The 17,117-nt window shown below is 37.1% G+C and overlaps 1 protein-coding gene across 9 annotated transcripts in view; it reads left to right on the top strand.

Annotated features, from left to right (window-relative positions):
- The window catches only part of WDR49 (WD repeat domain 49), a 147,624-nt gene that overhangs the window by 28,271 nt on the left and 102,236 nt on the right, over window positions 1-17,117 (top strand). For 4 of the 9 annotated variants that reach the window (XM_027585699.2, XM_027585697.2, XM_027585698.2 and 1 more), the window contains 3 exons: window positions 243-683; window positions 5,799-5,975; window positions 6,920-7,094. In XM_027585699.2, coding sequence (XP_027441500.1) covers window positions 243-683; window positions 5,799-5,975; window positions 6,920-7,094 — 793 coding nt within the window. Of the gene's footprint in view, window positions 1-242; window positions 684-5,798; window positions 5,976-6,919; window positions 7,095-17,117 lie in introns of those variants that run through there. The other 5 variants (XM_027585703.2, XM_027585701.2, XM_027585700.2 and 2 more) reach the window with 5 other exon arrangements.

Here is a 17,117-nt window from a genome sequence, read left to right as displayed (position 1 = left end):
GACTCTCCTGCTTCCCTTTTCCAGTTATAAGGATATTTGTTATCGAACATGTCAGCTTGGAGCCCTGTCAATTATGTGCTCCCCGGTCCCAATTAACTTAAATATAGTCTTATTACAGAGTAAAAGACATTTGTTTTTGCATCTTGGAAGAATTGCTGATTAGGTCCACATCTGGGGATGAGGTAGTGCTCTGGTATTTATGGATGCTTTCACTGTTGTCTTGTTTTTATTCCTGTTTCTAGCCCTCAGAGCCATGTCAAACCATTTGCATGTCCAGAGAAGAGTTTATGCAAAGGATGACAGAGATTGTTGGTTGGGGCACAAAGGAAGAATATGGGGAGCTCTTTGACAAAGTGGATGTAGCCCAAGATGGCTTCATTAATTGGGACAAGCTGACTTCATTTATGCTGTTAGCACTTTATGAGAAAGACGAACGAGCAAAGGCAACTGTGGTTCCCCAATGGAAAGACCTTGAATTCCTCCCAGTGAAGCACAAGGACACCATTCAAAAAGTAATTTTCTTAAAAAGTTCAAGTCGTTATCTTACCATCAGTAAGGAAGGCTTATTAGGAATCTGGGGAGAGAATTTAAAGCTGCAAGAAACATTTCCCATCACTTCAGATACCACCAAGCTTAAACACCTGTGGGTGACAAGTCTGGTTTCTCTGGAAAATGTAAACAAGGTATCAAGTCTTAATAAATAAATTTACTACTTTATTTCTTTAAAGATTTTTTTATTTGTTTATTTGAGAGAGAGAGAGATCACGAGTGGGGGTGGTGGGTAGAGGGAGAAGCAGACTCCCTGCTGAGCAGGGAGCCTGATGTGGAACTCAATCCCAGGACCCTGGGATCATGATCTGAGCCAAAGGCAGACACTTAACTGACTGAGCCACCAGGCGCCTTAAATTTACTGCTTTAAATGGGGGAAAACATTGATGGGACAGGGCTCCTGACCAATATCAAGTATAACATTGGCAGTGACAAAGAGCTGTAGTACCCCTCTGTGCCTCTCCTCTCACCTGGAGGGAATGCAAGTAGAGCCAAGTGGGCTACTAGATTTCCCAAACTGGTTTCTCGGGCACCTTTAAAGGACACAGCTGATAGTGACTCAGATTCTTGGCTCTGTCCCAAATGTGTCCATGCTGCACTGCTGGCTCATCAGACGTTTCTGGACTCTATAGTTTATAGTAGAATCATGGGTCTATATGTAGAGCTGAGAGGCTGTAACAATGTGTGGCACAACTCAATGCAATTACAGGGAATTGCTTATCTGATTTTAACCACTGTCCTAGTCAGTTCTTAATTGTGATGGAGAAGGCCCACTAAGTACAGATATCCTTATATGACTCTACCTATAAGTAAGATAACATGTTGAAAGGAAAATCAGTTTGTGAGGGGAGGATGAAGCTTAAAGAATCCATGTTCTTAGTATTTTATATTAAGCACATGGCAAACTTTCTATGAAAATTTTTAAATATACACACAAGCGGAGATAATAGTATTAAGAACCAGTATTTACCCTTAACCATTTCCAATTCCCAGCCAATCTAGTTTCATCTATATCTCCCTACTTTTGAAACCCAAGACATGCAATTATTTAGTCTGTAAATCACCAAATATTCAGTCATGTACATATTTTCTCGTCTGATAATTTTTAATAGTCTGTGAATTCCTTGTTTGCTAGTTTGTTTGAATTCAAATCTGAATAAGGTCCAAATCATTGTGAATTGTTGATGGGTCTGTTTTGATCTACCTGTTTTTCTTCATCTCTTCTTTATTGTTGCATTGTTTTGTTCTTGTTGTTACTTTTTTTTTTTTTTTTTTTTATTTGACAGAGAGAGAGACAGCGAGAGAGGGAACACATGCAGGGGGAGAGGGAGAGGGAGAAGCAGGCTTCCCGCTGAGCAGGGAGCCCAATGCGGGGCTCGATCCCAGGACCCCGGGATCGTGACCTGAGCCGAGGGCAGACGCTTAACGACTGAGCCACGAAGGCGCCCCTTGCTGTTGCTATTTTTGTTAAAGAAACGAGGCGTTTGTCCTTTAGAGTTTCCCACAGTCTGTATTTTGTGGACTGTATTTAGATAGGATTGTTGAACATGTCCACTTGTTCCCCACATTTCCGGTATATTGGTCGTCAAATCTAAAAACTTGATCAGTTTTAGAATGGTCTGTTCTGGAATAGGCGTTCCTCAGTTGGGAGGCACAAAATGCCTGTTCTCTCTCTTCTTGGGACATTGTCAATTAACACAATTATTCCTTGATCTATCAATTTGTTTAGGGCTTGCAAGATGATGACATTCTAGTTTCATCATTTCCTCTTTATAAGCTGAAATGCCTCTTATAAAAAGAAATTCTCCTTGTCAATTATTCAGCTATAATGTACAAATCATAGACCAAAGGCAAGATAAATGACTAATTCTTTATTTTATTGACCAGCATTCAAAATCCTCTAAAGATGAAAAATGAGTACTACTATCATTGTTGTTATCAGTATCATTATAAACTCATGAGCTTAAACAGTTTGATTTGTTTCAGCCCACTGAGTTATTAACCCATCCTTAAAATTGTATCATCTTTGGACACTGGGATGAACACAAGTCAGCTTCTGAGTCTTTTCTGATATAACCGTTTTAGTCTTTGAAAGCTTCTTTGCTCTCTGGTATGACAAAATGTTCCAGGATCGTCTTCCGTATTTATTATGCCAGACCCAGAATCAGCCATTTCTCCAAAGCCCGGGTTCTTTTTACTGGGAAATGGTATGCTCTAATGCCTTGAACATCATCACCATCATCATCATCATCATCATTTGCTTCCTATGTGACATGCCCTGCCCTATTAATCTTCTCAAGATCACCATAAGGTAGATATTATTCCCACTTTAAGAATGAGAGACTATGCAAGGGGAGGTTGTGGAATTTGCCTCAGGTCACACAGGATATAATCAGTGTTGCAAGATTTGTAAACAGAGGCAGCTTGATTTCAGAATGTTTCAAGGTCTTTGCTGCCTCTAGAGTGGTCCAGTTCGTTCTTGCTAAGGATCTGGTGTTAATGTTAACTGTATGTATTACAACATAGTTCAAGCCCACATTTTCTTTATATCTGTAGCAGTCTATTATTATCATGTAATATTTGTGTTGTTATATTGTGTAATGATTATGTTGCATTGTGTCTTCTTTCCAGGACTGATGACTAACTCTTAGCCTTTCCTTTGCACTTAGTCAACATGGAAGTTTAAAGAATGTTGCTTTTTTCTTCTTTTCTCAAACAGCTTTATTGAAGTACAATTACACAAAATGCACTGCACATATTAATACCCAAGTGGATAGATTTTAATGCATTTAGATACTGTGAAAAATCAACAGTACAATGAAGATAATGAACATATTCATCCTCAAAAGTTTCCTTGTGCCCTTTTGTAATCTCCTGTCTAACCCCTCCCATCTCTCCTTGTCAGATAGTGACTGATATGCTCTCTGTCACCATACAATAGTTAGCATTTTCTAGAGTTTTATATAATTGACATCATACAGTGTGTACTCTGTTTGGTCTTACTTCTTTAACTTGGCTTGGTTATTTTGAGATACATCAGTAGTTTATCTTTTTATTGTGTAATATTTCATCATGTGGATATAGCACATCCTTACCAACATTTGGTATAATCAGGGTATTTTTTACCCCTCTTAATTTTAGCCATTTTAATAGGTTTGTATTTTTTTTTTATCTTATTGTGGTTTGAATTCACATTTCCCTAATGACTAATAATATTGAGCATATTTTCATATGCTGATGTGCTATCTATATATCCTCTTTGGTGAAGTATCTGTTAAAATCATTTTGCCTATTTTATTGTTGGGTTTATTTAGTTGAGTTTTGAAAGTTCTTTTTTTTAAGATTTTATTTATTTATTTGACACAGAGAGACAGCTAGAGAGGGAACACAAGCAGGGGTATGGGAGAGGGAGAAGCAGGCCCCCCCTGAGCAAGGAACCCGATGTGGGGCTTGATCCCAGGACCCTGGGATCATGACCTGAGCCGAAGGCAGACACTTAACGACTGAGCCACCCAGGTGCCCCTTGAGAATTCTTTATATATTCTGGATATATACATTTATCAGATGGATAATTTACAAATACTGTATCATAGCATGTGTTTTGTCTTTGTGTTTTCCTAAGACTACTTTTGGTGATATCATTTTCAGATTGTTCACTACTAGTGTATAGAAATACAATAGATTTTTAAAAAATGATCTTATATCCTGCAACTTCACTGAACTCATTTATTGGTTTTGAGCATTTTTTGTTGTTATTATTATTTAGGATTTTCTATGTTTAAGATTATGTCATCTAATAAAGATAGTCTAACTTCTTCCTTTCCAATCTGGATGCTTTTATTCTTTTTCTTGCCTAATTTCCCTTCCGGAAATTCCAGTGTGGTGTTGAATAGTAGTGGTGTGAGTGAACATCCTCATCATGTTCCTGATCTTAGGGAGAATACATTCAGTTTTCCACCACTAAGTATGATAGCAGCTATGGGTTTTTTGTATATATAAGGTTGAAGAAGTTTCCTTCTGTTACTGGTTTATTGAGTTTTTTTTTTTTTTTTTCCCATGAAAATGTGTTGGATTTTGTCTAATGCTTTTTTGGTGTCTATTGAGATAATCATACAGTTTTTGTCATTGATTTTATTAATATAGAATATTATATTGATGATATTTGTATGTTAAAGTAGCCTTGTATTCTGGTATAAATATAACTTGGTCATGGTATGTAATTTTTTTACATGTTGGATTCTCTGCTAATGTTTAATTGAAGATTTTTATATGTATATTCATTAGGGATATGGAGCTGCAGTTTTCTTATGATGTCCCTATGTGGGTTTGGTCATAATACAGTACTGGTTTCATAAAATGATTTGGAAAGTATCCCCTCCACTTTTTCTTTTTTTTTTTTGGAAGAGTTTGAGAAGCATTGGTATCAATTCTTCAAATGTTTGGTCGCATTTATTAGTGAAACCATCTGGGCCTAGGATTTTCTTTGTGAGAATTTTTTTTATTACAAATTCAATTATTTTACTTATTATATGTCTGCTGAGATTTTTCTGTTTGGTTTTGAGTTAGGTAATATTTTTGTCTCAGGAATTTGTCTAGGAATCTCATCTTGGTTATCTACTTTGTTGGCCTTCCATTGTTTGTGATATTCTCTTATAATCCTCTTTTATTTCTATCAGGTCATTAGTAGCATACTCTTCTATTTCTTATTTTAGTAGTATGTATTTTCATTCTTTTTTTTTTAAATCTTGGATTGGTTCAGCTAAAGTTTTGTCAATTTTATCACCAAAGTTATTTACCCTTTTAAAAATGGTTTTGGGATTTTATCTGACTTGTGAACGCTACTTACAAGTTTTTATTAACTGCTTTTTATGACAGCCTCTGCTTGCTTTGTAAAGCATGGTTTGTAAAGCTTCTGGTATGCCTGTGTGATGCTGTTGCCCTCTGTCTTTGCTTTTTCTATGTGATTAATCATCTCATCTCCCATGGATGGAAGAGGTTGGCAGGTGTGTGAAGTGGGGATACGGAAGAAAATATGTTCAAATGCCTTTAATGGGAAGAATTTTTTTCTTGGCTAGCACCCAAAGTTAGAATAAAGTATACTTGTGCCACCATGCTATGTTTCTGTAATACTGTTAGTGACCCTCAGGGAACAGTGTCTGCTTTGGTGCTAAGATTTGCATATCTCCTTTGTATACCCATTTCATTAAATTCATCAGAAATACTTTTTGATTTTCTATTTACTACTTTAGATAGCAGTGGCTTTTACGAGCAAAGAGATTTGTTTCTATGATCTGTTGTCCAAAGGAGAATTTCCTTGTCAATATAAACTCCAAGGCCTGAAAGGAACGCCAATTTGTATGGAATATTGGTATGACCCCCTTGATGCCAACGAATCAGTTCTTTCTTTTGGGGACATAACTGGAAAGGTAAGTGAGGGAAGGAAAGATTGAACTATGGATTTAATCATCAAACTGTAGCCCAGTATAGAAATAGAATACAAAGGGGGTGACCTCTGAACTTACAGATTATAAGGCCACACATGCTGGGCATGGAAAAGATAGATTAGGTCACAGTTCCTTTTCTTGTTTACAAGGACAAGCTTCATGTGGTTTTCTTGCCAGTTATTAAAAGTTATCTCTTATAACTCTTTCAAGTTAATTATTCTGATTTTCATTCACAAGGCTCCTCTCTACCAGCCTCCTGGGCAGTGCTTATTTACCATATCATGTAACATCGGGATAGATGCATTGGAGAGGGCAACACAGAAACCTAGACATTAGGGACGCCTGGGTGGCTCGGTCGTTAAGTGTCTGCCTTTGGCTCAGGTCATGATCCCAGGGTCTGGGATTGAGCCCCGCGTTGGGCTCCCTGCTGGGTGGGAGGCCTGCTTCTCCCTCTCCCATTCCCCCTGCTTGTGTTTCCTCTCTTGCTGTGTCTCTCTCTGTCAAATAAATAAAATCTTTAAAAAAAGAAAAAAGAAACCCAGACATTGGATACAATGATTCATCTTCCTATCACATCCCACCCAACTGCTACAAGATTATTACTTGCTGAATGACACGAGTATATGCCCATGAGCTCTGAAGTAGTCTAATTTGAACAATTTCCTTTCCTAATTGTGAAAGCTTTGCATTCTTTGTGTGTTCAATAACAGGTGTATCATAAAAGCAAATAATGAACTGCCCTTGGTAATTGCTTTACCAACATGGTCGTTGTTCTGTCTTTTACTATAACTGCCTGCATCCCTTAAATAATATTGAGGAAATTCCCATTAATTCAGTATCTATTCCTTATTAATCTTAAGGAACATCGAATCTTTTGCAACAATGACACTGTCCATGTTTGTTTTCCTTTCAACATCCCTGTTAAGGTTCAAGCAATTGCTTTCACGGCGGCCTTGATATCCCTGTTTGAGCGTCCTGCTGGTGCACATGAAGATGAAGAAGCCACAGTGACCATCAGCTGGGCAGAACTGCTCTCTGGATATCACAAATGTTGCTACACATTAGAGCATAATCTTCATCATGGAGACTGGGTCAGGCAAGGTACTGAATTTGAACAGTAATGAAAGAAATGGTCACCTTCAACTTCCACATTTATATTCTTTGACGAAAATGTTTCCCACAAAATGTTAGTCTCAAAATCAGTAATTGGTTCTCTGGAGGTTTTGGCCTGGACTGTCTATAGTTCCTGTACACTAGCAGGAATTTCTTTCTCTCTTTTCTTTCCTTCTAAAATGTAATGTAATTAATTCAGGCGAACTGTGCACTCAAGACATCTCAAGAGAAGAGAGAAAATGGTCACAGAATCCATTTAACTTCAACCCAGCTCTGATCCTAAAAATCTCCTCTGGTCATATCTAGGCTGCTCAGTGAGAGAACATAACAAGTTCTCTCAAAACCACTCCTTTGTTTTCTTCATGTTTTCATGAAAGTATGTTAGTTTGATTGTCTTCAAAATGGATCATCTTAATTTTCTTTTTTTCTCTTTGCTGATATAATGACTGAGTTCCTATAATCTATAGTACTTGAGCAGTAGCTCTCTGTGTAATAGGATTATGTTATAAAACAGCCTCTATGGAAAGCCAGAACTTTCTTAAAACCTTGTCACCAGTGAGTTTGCTAGTTTCACAATATGTCTATTTTTTTTTTTTACAAAATTTGCATGTGATGTTTCAAGATCCACATGTGCAATATCTGCTCTAATATCTCTTTTGGTCCAGATGCTAAAGACTATGGTCATTTTTTCACTTCTAAATTGCTGCATTAAATTATGCCCATTGAAAGGAATGGAAACTAACAATCTCTTTGTTATGTTGTAGTCTATTCCTAATATACTTTGAAGGGGAGACAATCAAATGGACCCAGCTGTTGGCCGTTATAGTAGTTTTACCCTCTTTGGGGTCTAGTAGGTTGCAACTAATTCTTTAATTCATGACCCACATAGTAATATCCCACCTGATGAACTATAGTTTCTGTATTTTTTTTCTTTGATACCTTCTGCCTATCCTTTAATTCTGGCATGATATTGAATGTGGGGAAAACAAAAGATGATATTTTTTGGTTATCTACTATGTGTCACAGGCACAAAATTATGTGTTATGTTTGCATAACATGGAAACAAGAATCACAGTATGAGAAACTGTACAGAGCTATTGTAGCTGCTTCCAAATGAGCATGGTAATTGAAGTATAGTTGACACACAGTATTGCATTAGTTTCAGGTGTACAACACAGCAGTTCCATAAGTCTATATGTTACACTGTGTTCACCACAAGTGTAGCTACCATCTGCTACCATACAGCGCTATTACCGTATCTTTGACTTTATTCCCTATGCTGTACCTTTTATTTCCATGATTTATTCATTCCGTAAGTGGAAGTCTGTATTTCCCACTCCCTTTCACGCATTTTGCCCATCCTCCATGGCCAGCAAGCATCAGTTTGTTCTCTATTCTTATGGGTCTGTTTTTCTTTTTGTTTGTTTGTTTATTCATTTGCTTTTTTAGATTACACATATAAGTGAAATCATATGGTATTTGTCTTTCCCTGTCTGATTTATTTCACTTAGCATAATATCCTCTAGGTCTATCCATGTTGTTACAAATTGGAAGCTCTCATTCTTTTTTATGGCTGAGTAGGTGTGTGTGTGTGTGTGTGTGTGTGTGTGTGTGTGTGTGTGTGTGTGTGTGTACCAAATCTTTTTTTTAAATAAAAAAATATTTTTTTATTATGTTAATCACCATACATCATTAGTTTTTGATGTAGTGTTCCAAATCTTCTTTTTATTGCAAGTAATGCAATAAACATAGAAGTGCATGTATATTTTTGAATGAGTGTTTTGGGGGCTTTTTTGGGGTAAATACTTAGTAGTAGAATTACTGGATCATGGTGTTTCTATTTTACCTTTCTGAGGAAACTCCATACTGTTTTCCACAGTGGCTGCACCAATTTATATTCCCACTAACAGTGCACTAGGGTTCCTTTTTCTCCACATTCTCACCAACACTTATTATTTCTTCTCTTTTTGATTCTAGCCATTCTGACAGTATGAGGTGATATCTCATTCTGGTTTTAATTTGCATTTCCTTGATGATTAGTGATGTTGAGCATCTTTCCATGTGTCTGCTGGCCATCTGTGTGTCTTTGGAAAAATAACTATTCATGTCCTCTGCCCATTTTTTAATTGGATTATTATTTTTTGTATTGAGTTATATAAGTTCTTTATATATTTTAGATACTAATTCCTTATTGGATATATCATTTGCAAATATCTTCTTCCATTCAATAGGTTGCCTTTTCCTTTTGTTGATGGTTTCCTTTGCTGTGAAAAATCTTTTTATTTTGGTATAGGTCCATTAGTTTATTTTTGCAAGCATCATATTTTAATATATAAAACAAAGACTAGATTGACTATAGTAATAAAGTAATAGTTCCTAAAATCTACTTGTAGTAGGCTTCCTGAAGTTTGGTGTATCGTTTGAGTTCCATGACCTTAAATTAATATGGATACATAGAAGTAGCTAACAAAATTCTGTTATTGAAAATGTTGGGGATATAACCAAGTACAGTTTAAATTGATATTATTTTCTCTGAATATGAAATACAAAATACTCTCTCAGAGAGAGAATGAAAAGTTCCACTCTAGACCTTGTCATAGTTTCATTTGAACCTCTCCAAAACCAACTCTGCTGTAACCACTTATAAGTCTGTTAAGTCTGTAAAGTTGCAGGACAAGGATTTTTCTATATGTCCATGTGAAGTCATTGCTCATCATGTTTCCAAAATACAATTCTGATCTTTTGTTCCCTCATCTACTGACTAAAGAACATGGGGAACTTAGTTTAGTATCAGCACTATAACTCATGTTTATGACCAAAGAAATCCAACTTTGGAGTCTAGCTTCTAAATCACTGCAATTAGTAATTGGCTACAAAAAAGTTTTACATGTAAAAGAAATATCAGGGATCTTTGCTATCTAATTTGGATTACACATTTCTTAGCTCTGTGAATCAAAAGTCATTGTAATTAAGTGAATAATTTTTGGGAACATAGGTGAAAAATATATTTACTTTAGTCAGTTTGTTTGAATTGCAGACTCAATGTGTCAATCAATCAACAATTATTTAACTTTTATGTGATTTAAAACTGTCTTAGGCATTGGAGACTGTAGAAGAAATATTAATTATAACTCTCAAGAAATAGTATATGAACAAGAATTAAAGACTAATATAAAATAATTTATTAGAACATTGTACATGTGTCTGTTAGCCATTTGTATGTCTTCAGAGAAGTGTTTTTCACGTCTTCTGCCCATTTTTTGACTTGATTACTTGTTTTTTGGATGTTGAGTTTAAGAAGTTCTTTATAGATCTTGGATACCAGCCCTTTATATGTAGTGTCATTTGCAAATATCTTCTCCCATTCTGTGGGTTACCTCTTTGTTTTGCTGACTGTTTCCTTTGCTGTGCAGAAGCTTTTTATCTTGATGAAGTCCCAAAAGTTCATTTTTGCTTTTGTTTCACTAGCTTTTGGAGATGTATCTTGAAAGAAGTTGCTGTGGCCAATGTCAAAGAGGTAACTGCCTATGTTCTCCTCTAGGGTTTTGATGGATTCCTGTCTCATATTGAGGTCTTTCATCCATTTTGAGTTTATCTTTCTGTAAGGTGTTAGAGAATGGTCGAGTTTCATTCTTCTGTATGTGGCTGTCCAATTTTCCCAGCACCATTTATTGAAGAGACTGTCTTTTTTCCATTGCATATTTGTTCCTGCTTTGTCGAAGATTATTTGACCATAGAGTTGAGGGTCCATATCTGGGTTCTCTGTTCTGTTCCATTGGTCTATATGTTTGTTTTTGTGCCAGTACCATGCTGTCTTCGTGATCACTGCTTTGTAATATAGCTTGAAATTGGGCAACGTGATGCCCCCAGCTTTGTTTTTCTTTTTCAACATTTCCTTGGCGATTCGGGGTCTTTTTTGATTCCATACAAATTTTAGGATTGTTTGTTCCAGCACTTTGAAAAATGTCATTGGAATTTTGATCGGGATGGCACTGAAGGTATAGATTGCTCTGGGTAGCATAGACATTTTAACAATGTTTATTCTTCCGATCCATGAGCATGGAATGTTTTTCCATCTTTTTGTGTCTTCTTCAATTTCTTTCATCAGTGTTCCACAGTTTCTAGAGTATAGATCCTTTACCTCTTTGGTTAGGTTTATTCCGAGGTATCTTATGGTTTTTGGTGCTATTGTAAATGGAATAGTTTCTCTAATTTCTCTTCCTACAGTTGCATTGTTAGTGTATAAGAAAGCAACTGATTTCTGTGCATTGATTTCGTATCCTGCCACATCACTAAATTGCTGTATGAGTTCTAGTAATTTGGGGGTGGAGTCTTTTGGGTTTTCCACATAAAGGATCATGTCGTCTGTGAAAAGAGAGAGTTTGACTTCTTCTTTGCCAATTTGAATACCTTTTATTTCTTTCTGTTGTCTGATTGCTGTTGCTAGGACTTCAAGTACTATGTTGAACAATAGTGGTGAGAGTGGGCATCCTTGACGTGTTCCTGATCTTAAGGGAAAGGCTCTCAGCTTTTCCCCAATTGAGGATGATATTTGCTGTGGGTTTTTCATAGATGGATTTTATGAACTTGAGGAATGTTCCCTCTATTCCTTTTTTTTTTTTAAAGATTTTATTTATTTATTTGAGAGAGAGAGAGAGAATGAGAGATAGAAAGCACGAGAGGGAAGAGGGTCAGAGGGAGAAGCAGACTCCCTGCTGAGCAGGGAGCCCGATGTAGGACTCGATCCCGGGACCCCAGGATCATGACCTGAGCCGAAGGCAGTCGCTTAACCAACTGAGCCACCCAGGCGCCCTGTTCCCTCTATTCCTATACTCTGAAGAGTTTTAATCAGGAAAGGTTGCTGTATTTTGTCAAATGCTTTTTCTGCATCAATTGAGAGGACCGTATTGTTCTTCTCCTTCCTCTTATTAATGTGTTCTATCACATTGATTGATTTGTGAAAGTTGAACCACCCTTGCATCCCAGGGGTAAATCCCACTTGGTCGTGGTGGATGATCCTTTTAATGTATTGTTGGATCCTATTAGCTAGGATTTTGTTGAGGATTTTGGAATCCATATTCATCAGGGATATCAGTCTGCAATTCTCCTTTTTGATGGGCTCTTTGCCTGGTTTGGGGATTAAGGTAATGCTGGCCTCACAGAATGAGTCTGGAAGCTTTCTTTCTGTTTCTATTTTTTGAAGCAGCTTCAGTAGAATAGGTATTATTTCTTCTTTGACTGTTTGGTAGAATTCCCCAGGGAATCCATCAGGCCCTGGACTCTTGTTTTTTTGGGAGGTTTTTGATCACTGCTTCAATCTCATCACTGGTTATTGGCCTATTCGGGTTGTCAATTTCTTCCTCTTTCAGTCTTGGCAGCTTATAGGTTTCCAGGAAGGCATCTATTCCATCCAGATTGCTCAGTTTGTTGGCATATAGTTGTTGATAATACTTTCTAATAATTGTTTCTATTTCCTTGTTGTTAGTCGTGATCTCTCCCCTTTCATTCATAATTTTATTTTTTGGGGGTCCTTTCTCTTTTCTTTTGGATAAGTCTGACCAGTGGTTTATCGATCTTATTAATTCTTTCAAAGAACCAGCTTCTAGTTTCGTTGATCTGATCTACTGTGTTTCTGGTTTCTAATTCATTGATCTCTGCTCTAATCTTAATTATTTCTCTTCTGATGTGTGGATTAGGCATCGTTTGTTGCTTTAGCCATCAGGGAAATTCAAATCAAAACCACATTGAGATACCACCTTACACCAGTTAGAATGGCAAAAATTGACAGAGAAAGAAACATAAAATGTTGGAGAGGTTGTGGAGAAAGGGGAACCCTCTTACACTGTTGGTGGGAATGCAAGTTGGTACAGCCACTTTGGAAAACACTGTGGAGGTTCCTCAAAAAGTTAAAAATAGAGCTACCCTATGATCCAGCAACTGCACTACTGGGCATTTACCCCAAAGACACAGATGTAGTGAAAAGAAGGGCCATATGCACCCCGGTGTTCATAGCAGCGATGTCCACAATAGCGAAACTATGGAAAGAGCCAAGATGCCCTTTGACAGATGAATGGATAAAGAAGATGTGGTCCATATATACAATGGAATATTACTCAGCCATCAGAAAGGATGAATACCCAACTTTTACATCAACATGGATGGGACTGGAGGAGATTATGCTAAGTGAAATAAGTCAAGCAGAGAAAGTCAATTATCATATGGTTTCACTTATTTGTGGAACGTAAGGAATAGCACGGAGGACATTAGGAGAAGGGGGGGATTTGGAGGGATAGACGAACTATGAGAGACTATGGACTCTGAGAAACAAACTGAGGGTTCTAGAGGGGAAGGGGGTGGGGGGATGGGTTAGCCCGGTGATGGGTATTAAGGAGGGCACGTACTGCATGGAGCACTGGGTGTTATACGAAAACAATGGATCGTGGATCACCACATCAAAAACTAATGATGTAATGTTTGGTGACTAACATAACAGAATAAAATAAAATTAAAAAAAGAAATAATATGTTGGTTTAAAAAAAGAACATTGTACAATGGTATTGAAAATTAACTGCTAAACCATATAAACAAGGTATTAACTCCCATAGTAATGCTTAAGCAGCAAATTTATGAGGAAGAGCTTCAAGGGTGGGGGGTGCTACTTGACGGATGGGTAGATGGAAGGAAAAAGGGAGGGCATGGTGAACATGAGTAAAGGGAGACAAGCAGACCTAATGAGGAGGGGAGAGATGGACATGAATAGATCAGTGGCTGAGTAGTGAGGAAATAAATGCAAATAGGTCTAGGAGGGACATATGTTGGAAATCTTGGCAGCTTGCCCAGTTTACACTTGCTAGAAAGTGAAACAGTGAAGTACTGAAGGTTTTTGAGGACACTTGGAAAGCCCTGATGCACACAGCATTTAGGAAAGATTTGTTTGGTAGTTCTGTCTGGTGTAGGTTGGAGGACAAAGAATGAAACTGCAATCAGACTGGTTAGTTATAAGGCTTTTGATTATAAGAAAGTAGAAATGATAAAGCAAGGAAGGAAATAAGGAACCTTCTGAAACAGGAATCTTTAAGGACTTGAAGTCTGAAAATGTGGGATGATGAATCATTTTAGAATGTCCCACAAAGACATCAATTTCCAGGAGGAGAATGTTCTATTTGCAGATCACAGATGCTCTCTTGGGCCCAATGCTCAGATTCTTCTCCACTCACCTTTTCAATGCGGACTATATCTGAAGGATCCCTTATTCTGGGATAGTCCAGATCCTGCCACCAAAGAAGAGTCTTTTGTGCCAGTATTGTTCCTGAAACTGCCTTTACCTTTACCAAACTCCTTACTCTGCTTCTTCTATCTAATTCAGATGGACTTTTCTTTACGTGATTTGCAGGATTCTCAATTTGGGCTTTGCTCCTGGCTTCTTAAGAATCTTGCTTTCAGATGCCACTCAATCTGTGAAACAATCCTAAAAATTTCTGTACCTACATCAGAACTTTTGTCCTGCCTATCATAACTCTTTCAGACCCAGAGGAAATTTGGATGCCTCACATGTAAACCACATTTATACATAAACTGAAAACTAAAACAATCTTTTTAGGGCATACATTATGTCCTTTATTCTCCTTAGTGTCTACTCTAACACGTGATACATTGTTTTGTCAAATTTTCCCTTTCTCACTGATTTTAAGCAACTTATGTGTGATGTGCTTCATTGTTCTTGGTGTGTGTGTGTGTGTGTGTGTGTGTGTGTGTGTGTGTGTGTGTGTGTGTGTGTGTTTATGCTGCTTGGAATTCATTGAGATTCTTTGATATATGGCTCTGTGGTTTTCATTACATTTGGAAATTTTTCTATTGTTATTTTTTCCAAAATTTTCTGTCCCCCCCCTTTTTTCTGGGACTCCCATTTTATATATATATATATATATATATATATATATATATATATATATATATGATGTTTCATATTATCCTAAAGTTAAGGAGGCTTTATACATTTTTATTCAGTCTTTTAAAAATTTATTTTAAATCACAGTGTTTTAGATTAGCTAGATTTTATTTCTATGTCTACAAGTTCCTGTTTCTTTTCTTCTGAGATGTTGCAGTGTTTTCAAAGGATGAGGCTGCCTCTCTGGTTCCTGTGGGGCAGACTGCCTCAACCTAGCTCCTAAGGATGAGGGCTCTGCAGAGAGTCATGGTGTGGCCACACTCAGAGGAGCCAGGACAGCAGTGGGTCACCCCAGAGAGCCGCAGCATGGCTGGGGTCACTGTCCCAGTGTGGACAGCACCCACCAAGCCATGGGGGTAACACTGCCACTGTGGTGGATTTGAAATGCAGAGCATCAAGCCAGAGAGGATTATTCTTGGCTGTTAAGGTTTAATGGAGTTCTCCCTGTTAGACTTTGTATTTCCTTGGTATCTATTACCCTTTCCTTCTTTCCTATTTCTCCTTTTTGGAATGGGAATGCCTATCTCATGGCTGTTCCACCACTTCTTCAGGAAGCACACAACTTGTTTGATTTCCTAAGTTTGCAGCTTGGAAAGGAATTTTCCTCAGGATGAATTGTATCCCAAGTCTTACCCACACCTGATTTAGATGAGACTTTGAACTTAGACTTTAGAATTGATGCTGGAATGAATTAAGTAAGACTTTTGAGACTATTGGGATGTAATTTGCATTTGAGAAGGGCATGGATGGGGGGAGGGCAGAATGTTAGGGACTAAATGTTTGCATCCCCTCCCAAACTTGTATGTTGAAATTCTAACCCCAATATGATGGTATTAGAAGATAGTACCTTTGGGAGGTGGTTAGGTCTGGAGAGTTTAGCTCTCATGAATAGGACTCATGTCTTATAAGAGGCCCCAGAGAATCTCTCACTTCTTCCCCATGTGAGGACTCAGCAAAAATTAGGCCACCTATGAACCAGGAAGTGGGCTCTTACCAGACACTGAATCTGTCAGCACCTTCATCTTGGACTTTGCAGTCTCTGAAACTGTAAAAAATAAATGTCTGTTGTTTAAGCCACCCAGTCTGTTTTATTATAACAGCCTGAACAGACTAAGACCTTGAACAAATACTACTGAAAAATATTGCAAAAGGAAAGAGAGATACCAAAAGAAATCTTGCTAAGTATTAGTAGATACGAATTTTTTAAAATAGGGGGTTATTTATGGTTAAAAAGTGATTGGGGTAAAAAAACTATAAATAATGTATAGTTTAATAATACTATATGACTGAATATTGAGGAAAATGAATAGAGAAGATAATTTAAAAAGGAGAAAGCAGAGTATAGAAAGGTGAAGGGTCTATAAGATTTTCTCTTATTTCAAATTTTAAATTTTTAGATTTTTCTTAGTATCTCTGAAAGGAGGACCCACTTTAGTCCTAACCAGTAAATGAATGCCCGTTTCCAGATTTAGCAATAGAGATTAGAAGCTTAAATACAACTTTTTTGTTTGTTTGCAGCTCAGTTATTTCAATATGAGGAGAGGGAAAGAAATGCTGAAGTGAAGAAGCAGGGAGAAAGAGGAGGGCAGGCTGGAGTCAAAAATAGAACAGTGGGCTTAGTACAGAGTATGCTCTCTGGTCCACAAGACTGACCATACTGGGAGCAAGCAACCAATGTTTGGTTTCATTTGATATATATATCAAATATATATATATATATATATATATATATTTTATCCCAGCAACACGAATTGATATTCCTAGAACTCATCAAGAAATAATTTGGCTGATTTTATTCTTAGTGTGAGGAAAGAATATACAATTGAGGAAAGAAAGAAATACATGAGCAAGTATGATAATAATGTTTCATAGAAGCTAAGGATAAAATATTTATAAAGCTGAAATGTCAAAGGAAAAACTTAGTTTCAAACATAAGAGGATTGGCTTACTGCTTTAAGATAAGATTCAGATTTCTTATTTAAAACTTTGAAGGAGAAATGTTTTCATCTTGTCTGAGTGGTTCTGTGTCATATTTTAATAGAAAAATAATTACATTCTGAAAA

Source organism: Zalophus californianus, chromosome 1 (genome assembly GCF_009762305.2).
Source record: "Zalophus californianus isolate mZalCal1 chromosome 1, mZalCal1.pri.v2, whole genome shotgun sequence".
NCBI lineage: Eukaryota > Metazoa > Chordata > Mammalia > Carnivora > Otariidae > Zalophus > Zalophus californianus.
Note: the sequence above shows the minus strand (reverse complement) of the source record. Positions and strands in the feature narration are given on the sequence as shown.